At 30.0% G+C, this 20,565-nt stretch overlaps 3 protein-coding genes across 6 annotated transcripts; 1 reads left to right on the plus strand and 2 right to left on the minus strand.

The window, feature by feature from the left end:
- The first annotated feature begins 436 nt into the window (after positions 1-436).
- On the plus strand, positions 437-4,732 carry LOC103489400 (neutral/alkaline invertase 3, chloroplastic). 2 transcript variants are annotated; one of them, XM_008448549.3, is made up of 7 exons: positions 437-659; positions 1,301-2,094; positions 2,188-2,353; positions 2,453-2,664; positions 3,256-3,749; positions 3,846-3,894; positions 4,207-4,732. In XM_008448549.3, exons 2-7 carry the CDS (start codon positions 1,408-1,410, stop codon positions 4,531-4,533), a joined length of 1,935 nt encoding a protein of 644 aa, XP_008446771.2. In that variant the 5' UTR covers positions 437-659; positions 1,301-1,407; the 3' UTR covers positions 4,534-4,732. The 2 variants fall into 2 exon arrangements, with proteins under 2 accessions (XP_008446771.2, XP_050946975.1); XM_051091018.1 differs by lacking the exon at positions 437-659 and adding an exon at positions 687-870.
- Positions 4,733-5,651: 919 nt separating this feature from the next.
- Positions 5,652-7,653, minus strand: LOC103489399 (60S acidic ribosomal protein P2-4-like). Of its 2 annotated transcripts, XM_008448548.3 has the most exons (3): positions 7,407-7,653; positions 6,567-6,796; positions 5,652-5,846 (listed from the first exon to the last, which is right to left on the minus strand). In XM_008448548.3, exons 1-3 carry the CDS (start codon positions 7,492-7,494, stop codon positions 5,820-5,822), a joined length of 345 nt encoding a protein of 114 aa, XP_008446770.1. In that variant the 5' UTR covers positions 7,495-7,653; the 3' UTR covers positions 5,652-5,819. The 2 variants fall into 2 exon arrangements, with proteins under 2 accessions (XP_008446770.1, XP_050946976.1); XM_051091019.1 differs by having other exon boundaries at positions 5,652-6,796; positions 7,407-7,576.
- Positions 7,654-10,409: 2,756 nt separating this feature from the next.
- Positions 10,410-12,528, minus strand: LOC103489398 (copper transport protein ATX1-like). 2 transcript variants are annotated; one of them, XM_008448547.3, is made up of 3 exons: positions 12,232-12,528; positions 11,393-11,468; positions 10,410-10,805 (listed from the first exon to the last, which is right to left on the minus strand). In XM_008448547.3, exons 1-3 carry the CDS (start codon positions 12,238-12,240, stop codon positions 10,603-10,605), a joined length of 288 nt encoding a protein of 95 aa, XP_008446769.1. In that variant the 5' UTR covers positions 12,241-12,528; the 3' UTR covers positions 10,410-10,602. The 2 variants fall into 2 exon arrangements, with proteins under 2 accessions (XP_008446769.1, XP_050946977.1); XM_051091020.1 differs by having other exon boundaries at positions 10,410-10,802; positions 12,232-12,400.
- Between the last annotated feature and the right edge of the window lie 8,037 nt (positions 12,529-20,565).

Below are 20,565 nucleotides of genomic sequence, written 5' to 3' on the forward strand. Positions count from 1 at the left end.
ATTTAGAAAATAGGTTGTTAAAAAGAACATTTTCACTAATCATATTTATATTAACAAACAGAAAAATTATAAAATATAAAACATTTCATAAAATATTTACCTCTTATAGAAAAATTAAACGTATTGAATTTTGTTTTCTTAGTAATATGGTTTAAAATAGTTTATTAATTTTTATTTTAAAAAGAATACCTTAAAAATATTCTAAGAAAAATTAGACCAATTTTTCTTTAAAGAAAAACATTAAAAAAAAAAGTGTTAATACTTATTGAAAGTTGTAAGGTGACACAGAGTTTTAAAATTTTAGGGCACAGAAAAAAGAATAAACAAATCATTAGAAAAATATAAAAAATTACAGCTCTTCGTTTTTAAACATTAAAAAAATAATATTATAAAAACCATAGGCATTGGGAAAGAAAAATCATAGAGATGTGGACAAAAATATTAGAGAAAAAGAAAAAAAGAAAAAGTTCACGAAAGAATACAGGTTGATTTTTGCCTCTTTCGTCCACTTGACGGATTCGTGAAAAAAACATGCTTTATATTTCGTTGGCTTAAGCCACTGATCTTTTTTTTCCACTTCTGTTCTTCTTCTTTCACGAAAGCTCCGAAATTTGTTCGTATTTCTCCAATCATTTTCCTTTCTGAAATCATAGAATTCGGTGGGTTGCTACTTCTATCTTCGATGATTTTGTTCAATTAACTATCTGTGTTTTTCGTTTTTCCTCTGTTCATTCTTTTGCATACTCAATCTGGCCGCGAAGTATCGTAAATCTTTTCTAATTAGTTTGTCGAAATTTGATTTACATTAGGTTGATGCTATGAGTTTCTGTTTTAGGATATTTTTTTGGCGATTAAACTAAAACTTTGGAGGTAATTGTATTTCATTTTTATAGTTTTTGTTGTTTTCCTTTCGCTTGCTGTTGGAATCTAATCTCCATTGCAGAAGATGATGTGGGTTTTTAGTATCAGATTATAGAATCAGTGTCTCAACTATGGATTGTGAATCGTTTGGTAGATATTAGCTAACCTGATCGCAGGAAGTAATAATACAAGTTCAGGTTTCCTGTTGGCATTTGTAAATAGGTTTTGAGGATTTGATATGTAGCTGTTGGAATTTCTGGCCCTAAAATTTTGTATTATTTCAGCTGTTTTTCTTCTTCTTGGAGCTGGAAGTTAAAGAAATATATGCTGTGTTAAGACAAGCTTTTCTAGGATGTGATTGATTCACTCGTTTGCGGTTCTATTTATCATGTGATTTTAATTTTGTGATGTTTTTAATGTAGTCATGATTTTTGTGCAGATATTATCTGTATTCTTCGAGTGAAGTTGAAAAATCAATAGCCCATCGTTTGCATTGGAAAAACTTTAATATAAATCAGATTATTTGGGTTGGTAATTTCTTCAGAGATGGGCACATCGGAAGCAGCCCTGCAAATCTTTTCAGGGGTTGTACCTCGGGCTGTATGTTCAACCCCATATTCGAGCAATTTCGACTCAACATTTTCTTTTATATCGCAAGTAAAGTTTGTGAAGAAGAAGGGGGTCTTGAGCAATAGGAATTTGTCAAAATGCTCAAGTAGGCTATTACAGGGGATAAGAACAAGCTTTAGTGGGAAAACGAAATGTAACCGTCGTCCGTTATACCGTTGCAGATGCCAACAAGCACAAAGCACAAGTGGTATGACTCCAGAAGGTGGAAATGGAACATGGTTTGTGGACGGTGCAGAGACATCGAGTCCAATCAACAATAGACCAAATGGATCAAGTGCTTTGGAGTTTCAAGATGTTCAGTTTGCAAAACAGGAGATTAAGAGTTCAATTTCTAATGGCACAAATGGAGCGGTTAGAGATCCTTTTCATAAGATTAGTATTGAGTCGATTGAGGATGAGGCGTGGGACTTGCTTCGGGAATCCATTGTTTATTACTGTAACAGTCCAATTGGAACAATTGCTGCAAGGGACCCTACTAGTTCTAATTTACTAAATTATGATCAGGTCTTTATACGTGATTTCATACCTTCTGGTATAGCTTTTTTGTTGAAGGGAGAATACGATATTGTTCGCAATTTTATCCTCCACACGCTTCAGTTGCAGGTATCTAATCTTACGTACATCAAAAGATCATTTTTAATTACCTTCCATTGTTTTTACTTCTCTGACTAATGCTTGCGATTTGTTACTCCCCAGAGCTGGGAGAAAACTATGGACTGTCACAGTCCTGGTCAAGGATTGATGCCGGCTAGTTTCAAGGTCCGAACAGTTCCTTTAGATGGTGATGACTCAGCAACAGAAGAGGTTTTGGATCCTGACTTTGGGGAGGCAGCAATTGGCCGTGTTGCTCCTGTTGACTCAGGTACAAAGACCATCAAGTATTTCCATTTTCATTTAGAAGAAAAGTTTCATTGTATTTCAATATCCGAAACATCACACGTGTGCTTCTCTGTCTTATTAGGATTATGGTGGATAATTTTATTGCGTGCATATGGAAAATGCTCTGGTGATCTCTCAGTTCAGGAGAGAGTTGATGTCCAAACTGGGATCAAAATGATATTGAGGCTTTGTCTTGCTGATGGCTTCGATATGTTCCCTACTTTATTGGTAACTGACGGCTCTTGTATGATAGATCGTCGTATGGGAATTCATGGTCATCCTCTCGAAATCCAAGTAAGAAATCACCAAACTAATTGTAATTGCTTATGATCTAGAAGTTTTGCCTTTAATATGTTCAGTGGTTGCCATGGCATTGGAAATGTGAGAAGAGGAAAGGGGATTTAGTAACCATGAATAGCCTAGATATTGCAACATTACCTTCATTTTCAATTGGCACGACTCAATTGGGGAGTTCTTCCTCCATCCCGCCTTTCTGTGAAAAGGTTTGTTTTTCTAGGGGGTGTGTTCTCTGTTGTAGGATCTTTGGGAATGAGAAATAATAGAGTTATAAAGGTGTGGAAAGGGACCCTAGTGATGTTTGGTTCTTGGTGAGATTTCACGTTTAACTTTGAACTGACTTTTTGTTACTCCTTTACCAAATTCCTTGCTATAGTGCGGTCTTTGTTGCTTGCCTGGTTTTTCGTATATCGTTGTATTCCTCTTTTTCTTTTTTTTCACTCCCCCCTCAAGCCGTTGTTTCTAAAGTAATTAACAGTTTGCACTTGCAGTATGATTTTGCAGTAGCATTCATAGAAATTGATGTTTTTACTCTATGCACATTTAAGTTACACTGGTCATAAAATGTTCGTTTTACCTCTTCTGTAGGCACTTTTTTATTCAGCATTAGTTTGTGCACGTGAGATGCTTACTCCTGAGGACGGATCAGCTGATCTTATCCGTGCACTTAACAATCGTCTGGTGGCTCTTTCATTTCATATCAGAGAGTATTATTGGGTCGATTTGCAAAAACTGAATGAAATTTATCGTTACAAGACAGAAGAGTATTCATACGATGCAGTCAACAAATTCAACATCTACCCAGATCAAATTCCTTCTTGGTTGGTGGAATGGATGCCTACTAAAGGAGGTTATCTGATTGGAAATTTGCAACCGGCTCACATGGATTTCCGGTTCTTTTCTCTAGGAAATTTGTGGTCCATCGTAAGTAGTCTTGCTACAATAGGCCAATCCCACGCCATTTTGGATCTCATTGAATTCAAATGGGGGGATTTAGTTGCAGACATGCCATTCAAAATTTGTTACCCTGCTCTTGAAGGTCAGGAATGGCAAATCATCACTGGCAGCGATCCCAAGAACACGTAATTTACTTGAGTTTGTATTGTGAGATTCATTTGAAGGAAAAAAAGGAATGCTTCCTCTTTTTTTGATGTCGAATTTTGTTTCTGTTAATGCAGGCCATGGTCATACCACAATGCAGGTTCGTGGCCAACATTGTTGTGGCAGGTATGTTAACTCTCAAGTCAGATTTCTGATCTTACTAGCAGTCTCTAGATCCTTCAAAAAGCAGAAAATGTCATCAGAATTTGAAGTTTAGAAGCACTTTATTGGTTTTGATTACTCAATTACTATCCGTAGTTCGCTTTTTTCTCTATAACTGTCATTTTGCAACCCGATCTGTTCAATCTTCGGCTTAAGACTTATTGTTCCTTGACAACAAAGGCATATACTATGTATGTCTACATTTATGTCCGTTGTCTTTGGACATGAGAATGCGAAATACAATGTTGAAGTATTTTTTTGATCTACCCTTCTCAGCTCACAGTTGCATGCATAAAGATGAACAGACCAGAAATTGCATCAAGAGCCATTGAGATTGCCGAGCGACGTCTGTCCAGAGACAAGTGGCCCGAATATTACGACACGAGAAAAGGAAGGTTCATTGGGAAACAAGCACGCCTATTTCAAACATGGTCAATTGCAGGATACCTCGTGGGCAAGCTCCTGCTTGCCGAACCTAGTAAAGCCAAAATTTTAATAACGGAAGAGGATTCGGATCTTGTTAATGCCTTCTCTTGCATGATTAGTTCTAGCCCAAAAAGAAAGCGTGGCCAGAAGAACTCAAATCCGACCTACATAGTTTAAGTTGTAGCGTAATTCGATACTTCATATAGGTAGTTGTAGCGTATTTGTTATCTACCATTTGTTGTGTGGCTAAGTCAAGTTTATAGGAGGCTTATTCACATACATATAGATTAATGTACCTTGTCAACTTGGACTTCAATATGGATTATGCGAACCATGATGTAAATTTATCATTAATAAAATAAATCTTTGTAGGAAATACACCTCAATTATTTGAATAGTTCAGCTCCAATAAAAGAGAAGTAAAAACTAAAGAAAAAGAAAGCAAACACTTCAGATAGAAAGAGCGACAAGTTTTAAAAGACAATAAAATAAATATAAGCTTCAAAATTAGAGTAAACGACTAGAGTTAAGCATTAGGCAAATCTAAAAATTAGTAATAGTAGTTAAAAGACAAAACAAAAGAAAAAGAGTAATCAAAACATGATCTCCACTTTTTGTCCAACATATGAATAGGCATTACATGTTTATTCATACATGGGGACATAACATGATCGCAAATTTAATTCTGCTCATGTCAAACATCCAATTTTACTTGTATCAAAAACAACTTAGTATGAAAATATTGGAGTAAATATCAAGAAATTTTCACCGCCTAATTCATGAAAATTAGACTTAAAAATATGCTATTTGCTTTCATTACGATAATCTAATACCTATCTTCTTGACATACATTGTAAGGAATAGGATTAGGGAGAGGTCTTTGATGCAATTCAACTTTCAAGACCATCGTGGTTGTGAATGAAACTGTCAAATATGACTTTTCAATGGCTACTTCTAACAAATTTTCAACTATCTCAATCTTAAAAAATAAATTGACAAATTTTACAAGTTTCAAGCAAATTTGAAAAACACTAATTTGCTTTCACTTCACAATTAATCCTCTCAAAAGCACTATAGTCTCCAATTGTTTTGAAAGTTTCGGCTCCCAAAATCAAACGCATTTAAGAAATGACAAGAAGGCAAAATCTCAGTTTCATTAACTTTAAAACTAAAATTTATCAGTTGGGTAGAAATTTACCCAACCCTTTGCCTATGCAGTTTCACCTTCACGATCGCCTCCAACTCAAATTCAAGACATAGCGGCAATTCCATTTTTTCTCATATAAAACAGATGGTTTTAGAGCATCCAAAAATTACGACGAAACTTCATTAATTAAAATAAAAGTACAGCATTAGGCTCATCATAACACCACGATAATGTTAAAACACTACATGTGAAAAAACAAAAATTCCAAAATCTAAAATCTTGAAGAATCTCTGAACATTCAACTTTGTTATTATACTTAATCGAAAAGACTGAAGCCCATATCCTGCAAACAAAATTAAACAAGGAATTAGAAGAAATTACATCAACTTAAAAAAGAACATTAACGATACAAATAAGAAAACTAGTTCAGCAAATTTTGATTGGTTCCTGATAGCCATTTCATAACACTTCTTTATTTTAAAATTTATGTGAAAGTGCCATTCAAAATTATCAATTATGGCTTTCCACATCTTAAAACTCAGTTACCAGTTTATTTCATAAGTTACATGAACTGCTTATCTTGTTATCAAATATGATGTCACAGCACACAATATCCAAACAAGTACTCAGTCCAATAAAACAATTGAGATCAAATCATGAATGGTGAACTTAGGAGCCACATCTTGAGGGGATGGAAAGACTAACAAGATTCTAACTCTTTATAAGATAGATGGACTACTACTCTTGTTGTCAATGAGTCTTAAGATGAACCCCATATCAAATAAATTCTAAAAGCAAAAACAAGTTTTGGAAAACAATTTTCTTTAGTGATTATTAATCATGAGCAGATCATTTCTTAAAAAACCAAAGGGAAGTAGTGTTTATAGGCTGAAAATATCACAGAATCAACAAATGATTGTTCATTATAGGAGATGTTTCAGCTTTTCAAGCAAACATTCAGTGTTTTATAAGGTGGAGAATCATTTGGCATTATCTTCAATATATTTAGGAGCGAGAATTTCAACTGTCTAAAATGCAATTCCAAGAAACGAAGGAAGCTTACATCGTCTGATTCTTCCTTCTCTTCAACCTTCTCCTCTTTCTTTGCTTCAGCTGGAGCAGGGGCAGCTGCACCACCACCACCTCCTCCGGCAGCAACTGCCACAGCAGCACCTCCACCAGAAGGAACAGATGCTAGCTTTTCTCTTCCGGATGCAATGAGCTCTGTAACGTCCTTACCCTTAACATTAGAGAGCAGAAGCTCAATTCTTTCCTCATCAATTTCAGCTCCAACTGCAAAATGGTTTGAGAAAGAAAAATTATGACCCCTTTCAACACATTTGACTACCATGTAACTCCATATCCAATGCAAATGTGAGAAATAAAATTCAGACATATAACACGACTTTAGGACTGTGGGAATAAAGCATAAAAGTCAATGAAATTGAACATTTCAAACAACAATTATAAGATCAAAGCCAAATAATAGTCTGACGTATTAATATAACATATCGTAATGCAGCCCCAATCTCTCAAACCATCGAGAATAGTACAATAGACAGAAGTTTCATATAATTAAAATCTAATGATGTCCAGCCACAAATAACTATCATTGTTCTTATTGTTTCCCAAGCCCAAAAATGAGGTAGAACGATTAACTATCTCTACAACAAAACCATTAAAGACGAAACTCCATAGTTCGAAATGGCAGAGAATCGCAACGAAGCGAAATAAAATAACAAGATAACAAATAACAAAACATTACTATAAAACCAACAATACATACTAACCAAATAAACACCAAAAACTAGACGTCAGCACATAAATTCTCCAGCAGTCCACAAAAAATTTATAGAATCGAAGAAAAACATAAAGGGAAAATGAGAGGGAGATGAAAATTTACCAGATCCGAGAATATCCTTCAAATCTTTAGCTGAAGGGCTGGTGTTGCCTCCCAAAACGGCGAGTAAATAGGCAGCAACGATCTTCATCGTTCTTTGCAGAGTGCAAATCGGAAACGGAAGATAGAGAAAGAGAGAGTTTAGTTAGGGTTCTGTAAACGTTGTTGAAGGCTTCTTATTTATATTATATAGGGGAGAAAAGTAGGGTTTCTGATTTTCCTTTTCGCGAGGTTGGAAGTTTCAAGCCGAACGAAGATTTCGCAACTACCAAGATTTTGGGCTGATGGTAATTAAATTGGGCCTTGTTTGATAGGCCCATTAAGCCCAACCCACTTTACGTCCACCTCGCTCAATCATTAGTAATGATTAATAATGTAGCGGATATTCTTTGTCTTGAATGGTAATCAGTTGTGTTTACTTACAAATTTGATAGGTGTACTTTCCTGAAAAAATGAAAAGGAAGAATGCACTTTTAGATTCGAGTTCAAGTGTTATGGCCTATTTAGCTCTTAAGATTTCAAAAGTGACACTTGAGTCCTCAAGGTTTGAAAAATAGTTCTAAATGACGAGGAAAAATGACGTAGTACTAAAATAGCAATTATTCTAATAATTTTATATTCATTTGTGTTCTTTATTTTATTTTCTTTTGTCTTTCTTCTCCAACTCCCTCTTCCCAAGGTTTCTTCTCCTCTACGTAGATAGATTTTCAATTAGTACCATTTTTTTGTTGTATGCTTAGTTTTTAAAAGGATTTATGATTTGATAAAACCTTGTAAATACTTTTTAAAATTTGATATAATTCTTATATATGTCTCTTGTTGTAAAGATTATCTATGAGAGTTTTATCGATCTATATTGACTAAACTCTAATTTTTTTTTTATAAATTATGTAACCTAAATTTACGATTTAATCCTTATTTTTCTATTAGCTATACTAATTGTGTCTACATGATTTTATCTCTTTTTGTTGGATGAATCGTATGGTATAAACTGCGATATAAGATAAATGGATTAAACAACGATAATCTTGTTAATGGTGTCAAATTTTTGTGTTAGGTCTAATTTTTCATGTTTTGTTTGTTTAGTATGTATGGTTAGTTTTAAGGTTTGTTGAATTTTAGAAATACTTTTTCTAGCCAAGTTAACTTTTGTTAAAAAAAAAATAATAAAGCTAGGCTTGATCAAAATTATTAGTTAAAAAAGAACCTTTTAAATATAGTAAAATGAATCATAACATTTACAAAAATGTAGTAAAATCACAATTTGTTGACAATGGACCACGAAAGACAAAAATAGATTATTATCTATATCTATTTGTATAATATTTTTAGAAATTTTGAAGTTTGAAAAAAATTCATTTAAAATATCTCTTTAGACATGTAGACTTTTTTTTTTTTCAAAGAATTGTTCCAAATAATTATTGGTTAAGTAGTTACTTGAAGCCGTTTGTCGATCTGAACCCTTAAGCTTCTCCATAGCCCCGGTCCAACAGTCCACCGGACTCCAACAACACATGAAATCAGCCAAAAAGAAAAGAAAAAGGAGAGCCAAATCTGCACCCACAAGGTGCGAACAAATACTGTCAAATTTGCTCCCGGTAACTTGGGGCTTCTGGACATCATACCATTCGGTTAAAAAGTCTCAATATCAAGTGGTGTTTTTCACCAATCGATCAAAGGTAATCGTGTTTTATCATTTGAATATGAATATCTAACATTTGAAAAACAAAATTTTGTAAATTAGAAATAATGTTTTTTAATCAATAAACATCAAATCCTAAATTCTGTAATGAATTGATTTGAATTTTTCTTTTTATACAAAAGAAAAAGAACATATTTGAGAGTTATTTCCAAATTGTTAAAATATTATATTAAAAAAAATCTATAAACGTATATGTCACAACCGTTTACAATCAATTTAATATTTGATTTTACAATTAAGTTCATTTTTATACCATGAAATTATATTGAAGTGATGTAGAAAGTAACAAAAAAAAAATGATTTTAATACTTTTAAAATTATTTTCAAATATATCATAAGAGGTCAACCTTTTTAAATTATTGTCAACCAAATAAAAAAAATGAGGTAACATAAACTAATAAAGTATTTCAAATCTTCAACAAGAATTAATATTTTTAAGGTCCGACAATTAAAAAAAAAAAACTATATTACGTGAGTTCAAAAGGTTTCATTAAATAAACTCAATTATACGTATGTCGCAACGTCATTACATCCTTAATCATCTATTAGTGGGTTCGACTAAATAATAATTAACATAATGGAAATGCATCACCCTATAAAATCTTAAATATTTATCAACATCCTCTTGATATTAAAAAGTCAGTCTAATGGACAAGACATGAGTTTTAAATGGTTGTAATCCTCTTCATCGAAAAGGTTAAACATTTGAGTATATGATCATTCAACATTCATCATTCAATTGGCATATATATAATTGAATTATATATACTTTTAGGATAGTTACAAAAATAGAAATTAAATTAGTTTGCAAAATTTTAAAAATATTGCAAGACTCTTAATTCGAAAAAGGTTGAATACCATAAAAGTAAAAAATTCGAACTTTTTAAAATGGTAATAGGCGAAATTGAGAAGGTCGTGAACTCGAGCAATCAAATCCTCTATTCTAATTTTTGAAAATGTTTCTATAGAAGTATAAATATTGTTAGTCATATTACGAAGTGGAAAATAACGAAGCCTTCCTATAATATTCTATCAATTTTCCTTTACTCTGTTCAGACAAACGTAGAATAAACTCAAACACCAAAATACAAATTCAACCAACTTCCCAATTCTGCTTCAAATTTGTATTTCAAATTATACGATCCTGTCCCTCAAGAAATTGAATAGTTTCAAACAACAATACAATAACAGCCATTAAAGGCATCTTATGTAGAGTCACCGATTAATTCGAGAACTAATTAAGCTAAAAGATTACGGTAAATTTAATTATATACGGAAACAAAACGTCAAAATGAACAAAGAGATTGGGCAAAACAGATATATTATCTGTAGACTATGGTTAAGATTTAACGTAGGTGGTCATACAAGAGACGCTCAAATAAAAATATTACAGACTAAATAGACAAGTTTTGCATACTATTACAATATTATTAGCTTCAGGAAATAAAGACCTTATGCATTGAACGGGAAATTTCCATTAAGTAAATGGTGAATAGTTTAAGCAGCGGCCAGGGGCTCGGCAGGTTTAGCTTCTGCTTCAGCCGGTGCTGGTGTCGCTGCAGGTGCTGCCGAGGCGTCGTCTTCCCAGTAGGCAGTCTTCTTGCCAGTTTTTGAAACAGTTTGGAAAACTACGTCGCGCTCTACATTGCCTTTCACAGTCACCTTTTGTGCATCAATGTCGATGTCGAACGTGTCAACTCCTGAAAATGGTAGCCAGTAGGAACTATTTAAATGCTCAAAGCATTCAAATTCAATTGGTCGCAGCAAACGCTTAAGACAGAACTAAACTTGCAATAAAATTAACCATCATTTAACAATTGGCTGGCGCATGGGTAATGGATCCACCAGATCTTCAAGTTCACTAAATACCATTGTCAGCCTTAGAAATAAAACAGAACTAAACTTGCAATAAAAATAACCAAGCTTGCATATGATTGTTGGGATTGAACCATGATCAAGTATAATATGTCCAGCATTTCCCAAAATACAAAAAATCACGTATTAACGAAAGAGTAATACTTGGCTGCTAGCTGGGATATAGTTAAACAAGGTATTGTGACCTGATCACATGGTGCAACGTGACAAACTGAACTCTATGTATTGTCTATATTTTTTTAAGTTTCTGTTTTCTGTTATGACCTGGCTGGACTAGAATGTTGAAACATGAATCTCAAAAATGCAATATGAAGCTCCATAACTTGATCCTCCCGCTCGGACACAAATATTTCACATCAAACAATAACATAGAAAATCACAAAAACTGCAATTTACCAAACGAATTACCAACCTTCCAGTTTTCCCAAGACCCTTTTGACGGCCCCAACACAGCCTTGACATGACATAGCAACCTTAAGGACAGTAGTCTGCACAAAAAACAAATTCCAAACTGTATTTATTAAGATGAAATCAAAGAACGAGTCGAATACAGAACAGAATGTCTGATACCAAGATATAAAAGTTAGCTCAGCTCACACAAGCACTTAATTTTGACAAGAGAGTGTAATATCAACCGTTCCTTATCAAAAATTTCAGTAGAAATTTACTCGGCCAATTCTATCAAACCGAACTTGTATCCAAGAATTATATCAATAGATATTCTCACTCGTTTATCAACAACTCAGGTTCCCAGAAATAACATAGATTAATAATTAAAAAGCGCACAACAGTACAGAAAATTCAAGTTTTTCAAATCGGGACGACACTCAATCAATGAGCAAATTATCAATATACGATCAACGTAAAGCTTCCTTTGTGATTAATCAACCAATTACAAAACAATAAATCAATCAATATGTGATATTAACGAAATACTTCGATGGAGCTCTCTCGGACTTTGACCTCATTGGCTCGGTTACTGTGATTTCCGTCACTCGTCTCAGATTCAAGTGAATAAAATTTCAAAAAAAAGAAAAAAAAACGTTCTACTCCAATTTAAATCAACGATTCATGCGCTAAATTTCTGATTTGAAGTTCAAAAGGGACGAACTAACGTATCTTCGATCTCCAAATCATACGAAAAACGGAGAGAAATAGAGAAATGAAACAAAAGATAAGGATGAAAAACGGAAAACCAAACTTCAAACAATTGCATGTAAGAACAAAGAAGCGAGAATTCGTAGCGTTTACCTGAGACATGGTTACAGATTAAAGAAATTTGGAAGAGAAACTGTGGAAAAAAGTATTGGAAAATTCGCCCTTGCTTGCCGATCTCTGCGCTGTGAGTTTTGTGAGGCTTTTCACGGGGCTTTAAATAGACTCCGTCATGATGGGTCGGGTCAACCGAATTGATAATAGTTAAAAAGAGAATCCTCCCACGAATTCTAACGGGATAACTTTCCAATTTCAACTACCAGTCAAGGGCATTTTCGTCAAATCAGCTCTTCCTACGCAAAATATTGGATAAAAAATACTTCTTTAGTCCACACCTTAATATCTTTTCAATTTTACTTCTTCTATTTTCTATTCTTCCATTTTAGCTATCTTACTTGTAAGTAATAATAAAAATAGAATATTCGATAAAAAAAAAATCAAGTATAATAAATTTTATCGGAATATAAATAGTTTGTCAATTTTTTATTTTTTAAAAAAAACCTACTCTTAATAGTAAATCATAAATTGAATCTCTTTTTTTAAAGAAAATTTATAAAAAAATACGACATTTGACAAAATATTCACACTTTGTAAAAAAATCGAACCCAATAAATGTTTGTTGTAGCGATCTTGTTCCATGGAGGTAAATAGTTTGTTAAATGTTTTTTATTTTTTTAAAGTTAATTTTTGCTGAAATTAAAAAATCACAATATATTTTTGTGTAATAAAATAAATTGATTCTAAAATAATCAACCATAAACTATCAATACAACTAAATTTGAGATTTATTAAAGTATAGTGATTAGAAAATATTTTAAAGAAGTCTCTTTCCTAAAAACTTGAATACACCCTTCTCAATTTTAAAGTAATACATTTGGAAGTCTTTGTAATTCTTTTTAAATAAACCAATAACAATTTCTATTGTTTCTAAGGTTGATGTGACCCTAAGATTCGCATGTCACTATTTAACATAATAGGAATAAATAAATTGTCGTTAATGAAAAAATGTTGAAAATATTTACAAACTATAGCAAAAATATTGAAAATATTTACAAATTATAGCAAAATTTCAAATCCTATCGAAGTCGTTAATAACTATCATTATCTTATCTCTATGATGGAATCTATAATTTTTGCTATATCTAGTAAAGATTTTGGTCAACCTAAAAATTTAAAGATTTAAAAGTATATTTTAAAACTTTAAGGTCAAACACATCATTTTTTTTTATTTAATCTTTTTGATTGAACTTTTCGTATTGTGTATGATTTTTTTAATCCTCAAGTATTTTTAAATATAACAAAGACTTAAAACTATTTATAATATATATATATATATATATATATATATATATAAAATCTATTCAATTATCTATAAGAGAATCGTCAAGAATGACAAAATTTTCAAAATATTTATAAAGTATAGCAAAATTTCAAATCATATCAATGATAGATACTGATATGCTTTCATCAATTATGTTGATAGACAATAATAGAAGTCTATTGATGTTTATCATTAATAAAATCTAAAATTTTACTATATGTTATAAATATTTTAATTTATTTTATTATATATTAAAAAGTTGATTTAAATTTTTTACTAAATTTTATAAATAATATCTTTGAGAATAAAAGTATACTAACTTTGAAAATTATAGTCACAAATATAAGAAAACCTTAATTTTGGCGACTTTAATTTTTAAGGCGAAAAGTTGAGAAAACGTCGCCACTAAAATACTTTGGTCACCCATTAAAAAAAGAAAAGAAAAAGACACACCTTGATTATTGAGTTTCATTAATTATTTTTAAATGGACCATAATTAAATTGATTTGTAGTTGATTAACTAAAAGGTGATGTGATAAATTGAGTTTAATTACATATTCTAAATGACTTTTAAATTTTTATAATAATTTTTTGACCTAATGTGCATTTTGACATGTCCTCTGACTTTTATTATAAGTTTATAACTTGTCTTCTAAGATAAACTTTTTCTACCTTTAATCATATAAAAAACATCCTTAGGTCACAACATGATTTAATTTGAATGTGAAATTGAAAATCTGCGCATCTCCTCATGTATAAACGTGGAATATATCTCATATCTATTCAAATATGTCCATTCGATCGCGTTACAATTTCATTCTATACTTCTTTGTTTATATGAAATCAATAGTACACGATAATTTAAGATAATTTTCGTTGACCTAAAAAAGTTATAATATTTAAAAATTAAAATTCAAAACTAGAATGCTTTATAAATAAGTTTCAAACTAATAATATTATTGAAAAAAACATTTTAAAATAGTCTATTACATATAGACAATATGAGTATATCACTAGTACACTTTATTATGTTTGAAGTTTTTTTTAAATATTATTGCATATGTTAATATTTAATTATGATGGTAATATTTGCCGTTGATCAAGAAATAAATATCAAATTATACAATAGATTATTTATTTAAATAGTTCAAATATATAAATTTATAAACCATTTTTTCCACCTTGGACTCCAAATACAATTTTCTTAAATCTAGTAAATCTTGGAAATGTAACTTGACTTTCGGTTTAGCTTTTTTAGCCGTGAGATATATATCGAACCTACGCATTTTACGTGCTTTACATGAAAGCCACTTTTTCTTTGTTTCTTTCTTTATCTTTTCTAAAGACATCAAATATATATATATTAAACTTTTGGTTTAAAGATCACGTTGGTCTATATATGTATATAACTTATTCAATGCAAGTATTATACATTCAAATAAATTAATTTAGTTCCTAATGTCATGTTGTTATTGAGTTTCCTAACTTTTCTTATTCTTATAATCGTGGATAACAAAAAAAAAAAGAAAATTTCATCCATAAACATAATAATCAATTTCGATTTAATAATATAACTTTATAAAACTAAATTTAAGATTCATCAATAATACAATCTCAAGGTATTTGAACACAATTGCACAAATCGACAAGAACCAAAATGGTATTTTAATACACTTTTTATCCTTTTGTAACATGGAGTGAATTCACAAGATTCAAATGTTTGTTGACATTATTTTCGATCACAAATTTCAAATCTTTCAAACCTCTTTTTCTTTTTAGAAGCCAAAAAGCAATAACGATTGGAATTTGGCTTCTTGGTATGCCAAACAGACGTATAATTTAAATCAAGTCATTCTTTTTTTCTTTTCTTGGGTGTGTGGTTGAACAAAGGATGGTGGAATCTATATCAACACCAACTGCCCCCTTTTCTCTTTTTTGTTGTTAAGGGTATCCTATCGAATTTGTAGTGGTTGTACTACTCCTCTTCCTTGCTCGTATTTCAACTTGTACTACAAAAAAAACACACACACACATTGGTTGTACTACAATTATTACTACTACCAAAAAACTTCTATCCATGTGAAGGTACGATTCAACTTTGAGTTTATTTTTATCAAACCCTATTTTGTATGTTTTTCTTTTGCTAGTGTGAAGAATCTAATGCATGCCATGTTTGTTGCATGATGGTATATGGAATATTATATTGGTTTCTTTCTTTTGGGTCGGTTTCGACATTTTTCGAATTTTTTTTAAGGGTTTAGATCATTTCATATATTCGCGGTTTAGAGCTTTCGGTTTCAAATTTATTCGGTTTTGGTTCACGAGTAATGTCTATGCAGATTGTTGAACGACTGTCTTCAAATTAATTGTGGCACACTTCTTCCTTATAAAACTTATTGTTTTATTGGTTCTTAAAAGCTAATATAACACTCTGACAAATGAGTGTACCCGTTTAAGAAATATTAGAATCAATTAAAACTTTACTTAGCGAGAAGAAAAAAAATTTATGTTTTACCAAATCGAATATTAACGTTCTACATATAAAACACGACTAGATGGTTTTAAAAAGTTAGATTTGTAACATATATGTTTTTTAAATTTGTCAAATAGACTTTCAACGTGGAAGAAAAGAAAATATATATCATTTACTACATTTTGATTAGTGTATAATATCTACATATTGATATAATTAGTCTTAATTACATGCATTAACAACTAATGTGCCTTTGTTAAGACGATCATACAGGACGCCGAACGGCATGAATACCTAGGCGTGATAGCAAATTATTGCAAATTTTAAAAGCCTTGATGACTTAATAAATGTTGTAATATTTAGAGACCAAAGGCTTTCATTAAGGTATTTATTTTGGTATTTATACTTTTACACTTTTGGAAAATAGTCTAAGGTGATAAAACATACAAACTATTTATACTCAATGTTGACATTTTCTACTGTAAATTTTAAATTACATTGTATTACAATAGACTAAATTTAAGATTTATTTAAAATATAAAATTTATAACGAGATATTTGAAAGAATAATAAAAAAAATAAAATTACTCGATAACATTTTGTTTTCTACGTGTTTAGTTTTAAAAAGGCATGCTTTATTATATGATCCAATTTAAGCACTTCTTTTTATATTATCCTAACCAGATACTAAAAATGCTAAGAAATGAATGTTTTTTAAAATTTTATTTGGGTTCTAAATTAAGTTTAAAATGAGAAGAATAATAAATAATAAATAATTATTATAGATTAAAATACCACTTTGTAATTTTAAAAAGGTGTGCGTGCAAAAATAGAAAAAAATTTATGATAATAGAGTCTCATTTTTTAAATTTGATGTTTTTACAATTATTTATGATAGCCCTTTGATAGTCGTTTAGTAATCTAATTAATTATCATATTTGTAGTCGAAGAGATGATATGGGTTTTTTTTTTTCTTTTTTTTTTTCATTTGATGTAATTTTACTTTTTATTAAAATTCTCTCCAACAATTTATTATGGAAGGTCAACTCAAGCAATTTTGTTTATTTTGTGTTTATATCGATGGTGTCAGCACAAATTCAGGGGTGAAATAAACAAATTCTTTCAAGTATTATGGGATAGATTTTAATGTGTTCATTACATTTTAAATGGTTTGTTTTAGTGAAATAAAAAAGTTTAGCAAATAAAATATATAGAGAACTAATTTAAATATTTTAATAGTCGAATAACATAATGAAATTAGTAGATAGTGAAAATGATATATTTTTTTTATCTTAGACAAGTAATCATATGAGATTTAAGTTTAAAGTATTTAAAAGAATTTGTTTATTTCATCCATGAAGTTATGCTGACACCAAACAAAAACAAGCAAAATAGGTTTAAGTTGACCTTCCATAATAAATTGTTTGAGAGAATTTAAATGTTAGATGATGCCTATGTTCTTTGATTACTGATTTTTAATTCCTTCGGTAATTGTTTTGGTTTTTATTTTAGTTTTTGAAAATTAAATAATTTTAAGGATGAAAATAATGTCTATAAACTATGTTTTAAGTCAAAAAAAACACAAACCAAAATAGTTACCCAATAGAATTTTAGTCAATAAATTTTGATTTGTGTTTGAAATATATTTTCAAATGTTTAACTTTAAATAATAAGTTATTTTACAACAAAATATAAGTTATTTGAACAAATGGTTATTTTAAAAAATAGTAAAATATTAACTATTTACGAGACATAACAAAATTCATTGAATAGTCCGTTTAAGATTTTTTTATAATATTTTGTAAATAGTTTCGTTTTTTTTTCATAATAATTCTCTTTAAATAAAATAAGATTTTAGAAAAATATTTTTGTTTAACTCAATTGAAATTCTTACTACCTTTAAATTTGTAAATTTTAATCCTAAACAATTTAGATTTGGTATTTTAAGATTTATAGTAGTTTAGTATCTATTGTAAAAGAATATTTCTTAAATTCAATAAAGTTCTTATACATGTAGATTGATAAAATGAACAAAGTTTGTTTATAAAAATTTAACACCATTTTTATAGAAAATTAAATTACCTAATTTTAAAGTATATAAATTAAATAATCAAGATACTAAATTTTATTATAAAATTAATACACAACATCTTATTACGGATCAAATTTTATAAATTAAAATTTTAACTTGTAAAAGAATGCAAAATATAAACAATTTTTAAAGAATATTTTAGAAAATGGAAAATATTGAAATTATTTAAAAAAATATATAATAAAATTTATCAAACTATCTGATAAATTACTTTAGTTTTTTATTTTACTATATTTAATAAATAGTTTTGTCTATTTACCACAATTTCATTTTATTCTTTTAACCTATTAATTAAAATCTAATTTTGCAATTTTGAGTAAAGCAAAGGATGGGCAATTGGGCCGCCCAAAAAGATACTATTGCCCGCAGAGCCTCGACAGGATCGCCACCCAAAAAAGGGGAGAGAACGACATGTCGTTTATTTTTTTTTTGCTTTTAAAATACAATTATCGATTTTTAGAGGGTAATAGTATTTTACTCTCTAGCTGCTTTGCTCTTTCTACATAATATAGGACAATGATTTTGACATTAACACATCCTTTAATTAGTGTATTGTAAATTCATTTTTCCTTATATTTATACTTTTTCTATATCCCTTTACTTATCGTCGGGAATTTTGCAAGTTATTAGAATCCAAAAATTTCCAAATTGGTTAAATTAAAGAGAGAATTAACTTCAAACTTACCAAATGGTCTATATATTTCTCTAGTTTTGAGTTGTGTTAGTTAGAAAAATACATTAAGTATGTTCTTTTGTATATCTTCGAGAAAAAAGAAGCTAAAGGAAAAAAAAAATGTAAACAAATAAAATATAAACTATATATCTCCAGGCCAAATCATCCACAATCTTTGTCTTATAGCATAGGTCAGAAACTCGTACACTATAAAAGTATACAAGCAAGTAACAAAATATATAGAAAAAACTAAGATTTTCAAAAACCAGTAATTAGAGACAACAATCATATTTGTAAATGTAACAAATTTTAGATCCAATTTATGTAGTCTATCATCGATATGATAGACCATGTCGCTAATAAAGAGCTTATTGATTATATAGTATACCACTAATAGAAAACCATCGACCACACATATGAGTATGGTAGATAAAAAAATCGAGTAGACCGACCATAATTGATCAAACCAAAGGCAATTAGTCAGAGAGAAGAAGGGGGCAGTTGACGTTGGTTGGGAAAATTTTGAAACTAACATTTTTTTAAAATTAAAAAATAAAATCAACTGAAACCGATTTAACTGACCAATCGAAATCCAATTTGTACTCCTCCACGATTGGGGTTGATTTGAACATTTACTAAATCGATTATAGTTAGATTCAATAATAATTTAATTGAAAATTAAAATTGAATAGATCATTCCTCCCCTATAATTAACGATATAATATATCACTAATAGATTCTTTTACATTAATAATTCTATATAAACATAGTTACATACTAAATTACTTGTTGGGTTCATGGACTATCTAAATGATTCGGTCAAAGGGTACGGATGATATTTGAGTTGGTATGGGTTCAAAGAGGTTAAAACCAACAACTCTTGGACGTGCAAATGTGATCCATCACAAGCAATAAATGAGGAAGAAGAATCCTCGTGAATCACGAGAAAGGCCCACTCTAATTAGATTTCAATTTTAAGCACCAACGTGAAAAATGAGTTCATTTTTCTTAATTATGTTCCTCATATATATCATGACAAACCACCATCATATAATATAACAAAAGACCTTTATTCTATCTTTTTATAGACCAACCATATTATAAACATCTCATCACTTATATATTACAGGGATGTGTATGCCATTATTAAAATAAGAAAAATAGTAAATAACTTGCGTAAAAAGAATCAAAGTATCTCACGATTTGGATAAAATAGATACATAAATTACTCTTTTTATCGTTAGGTAGATTTGAAGTGGAACTCCGTATTATCAAATATGTCATTAGATTTGTCTTGCGAAACTCAAACAGTGAATCTATTGAAGCACTATTAAAGATCGTACATGTTAAAAAAATCATAGATACCTCTCAAATTTAATAGGATATATGAGGCTTGAGCTACTCTTCTAGTTACTAATTGAATTTGAGATGGAAATCTATGTTAAATTGTTAATTGTTTTTTAGTAATAAAAAAGCGAACCTATTGACTTTTGGAATTTTTTTTAACTAAATAAAAGTTGTATATACTTTTATTCTTCTCTCAATTTAAAATAACATAATTGAAATGTGAAACCAACCATGTTAGAAAATAGTTAGAAAGATAGAATTCAATCAGACAAGAAATCGAAATATAGAGAACCAAGAACAAAAGTTTAACCACCCCTATGTTATAAAACATTTGGAATAATGATAGTTGACAATCCTTTGCACAATAAATAAAAAGAAGAAAACAAAGAAAAAAGATGGTTGATAACAAAATCATAGATAAACAATACTTGATACAACTTAACGATCTATTTTCTTTAAATTTA

The sequence above is a fragment of the Cucumis melo genome, chromosome 10 (assembly GCF_025177605.1).
Source record: "Cucumis melo cultivar AY chromosome 10, USDA_Cmelo_AY_1.0, whole genome shotgun sequence".
NCBI classification, from domain to species: Eukaryota; Viridiplantae; Streptophyta; class Magnoliopsida; order Cucurbitales; family Cucurbitaceae; genus Cucumis; species Cucumis melo.

Bases quoted from the DNA above. Each gene is read 5' to 3' on its own strand.
- LOC103489399 (XM_051091019.1), bottom strand. From the start codon at position 7,494: ATGAAGATCGTTGCTGCCTATTTACTCGCCGTTTTGGGAGGCAACACC. The intron at 6,797-7,406 runs GTAAATTTTCAT...ACCATTTTGCAG, and splicing joins GAAGGATATTCTCGGATCTG to TTGGAGCTGAAATTGATGAG.
- LOC103489398 (XM_008448547.3), bottom strand. The intron at 10,806-11,392 runs GTTGGTAATTCG...TACCATTTTCAG, and splicing joins GGTCTTGGGAAAACTGGAAG to GAGTTGACACGTTCGACATC.
- LOC103489400 (XM_008448549.3), top strand. From the start codon at position 1,408: ATGGGCACATCGGAAGCAGCCCTGCAAATCTTTTCAGGGGTTGTACCT. The intron at 2,665-3,255 runs GTAAGAAATCAC...CCTCTTCTGTAG, and splicing joins GTCATCCTCTCGAAATCCAA to GCACTTTTTTATTCAGCATT. The intron at 3,895-4,206 runs GTATGTTAACTC...TACCCTTCTCAG, and splicing joins GGCCAACATTGTTGTGGCAG to CTCACAGTTGCATGCATAAA.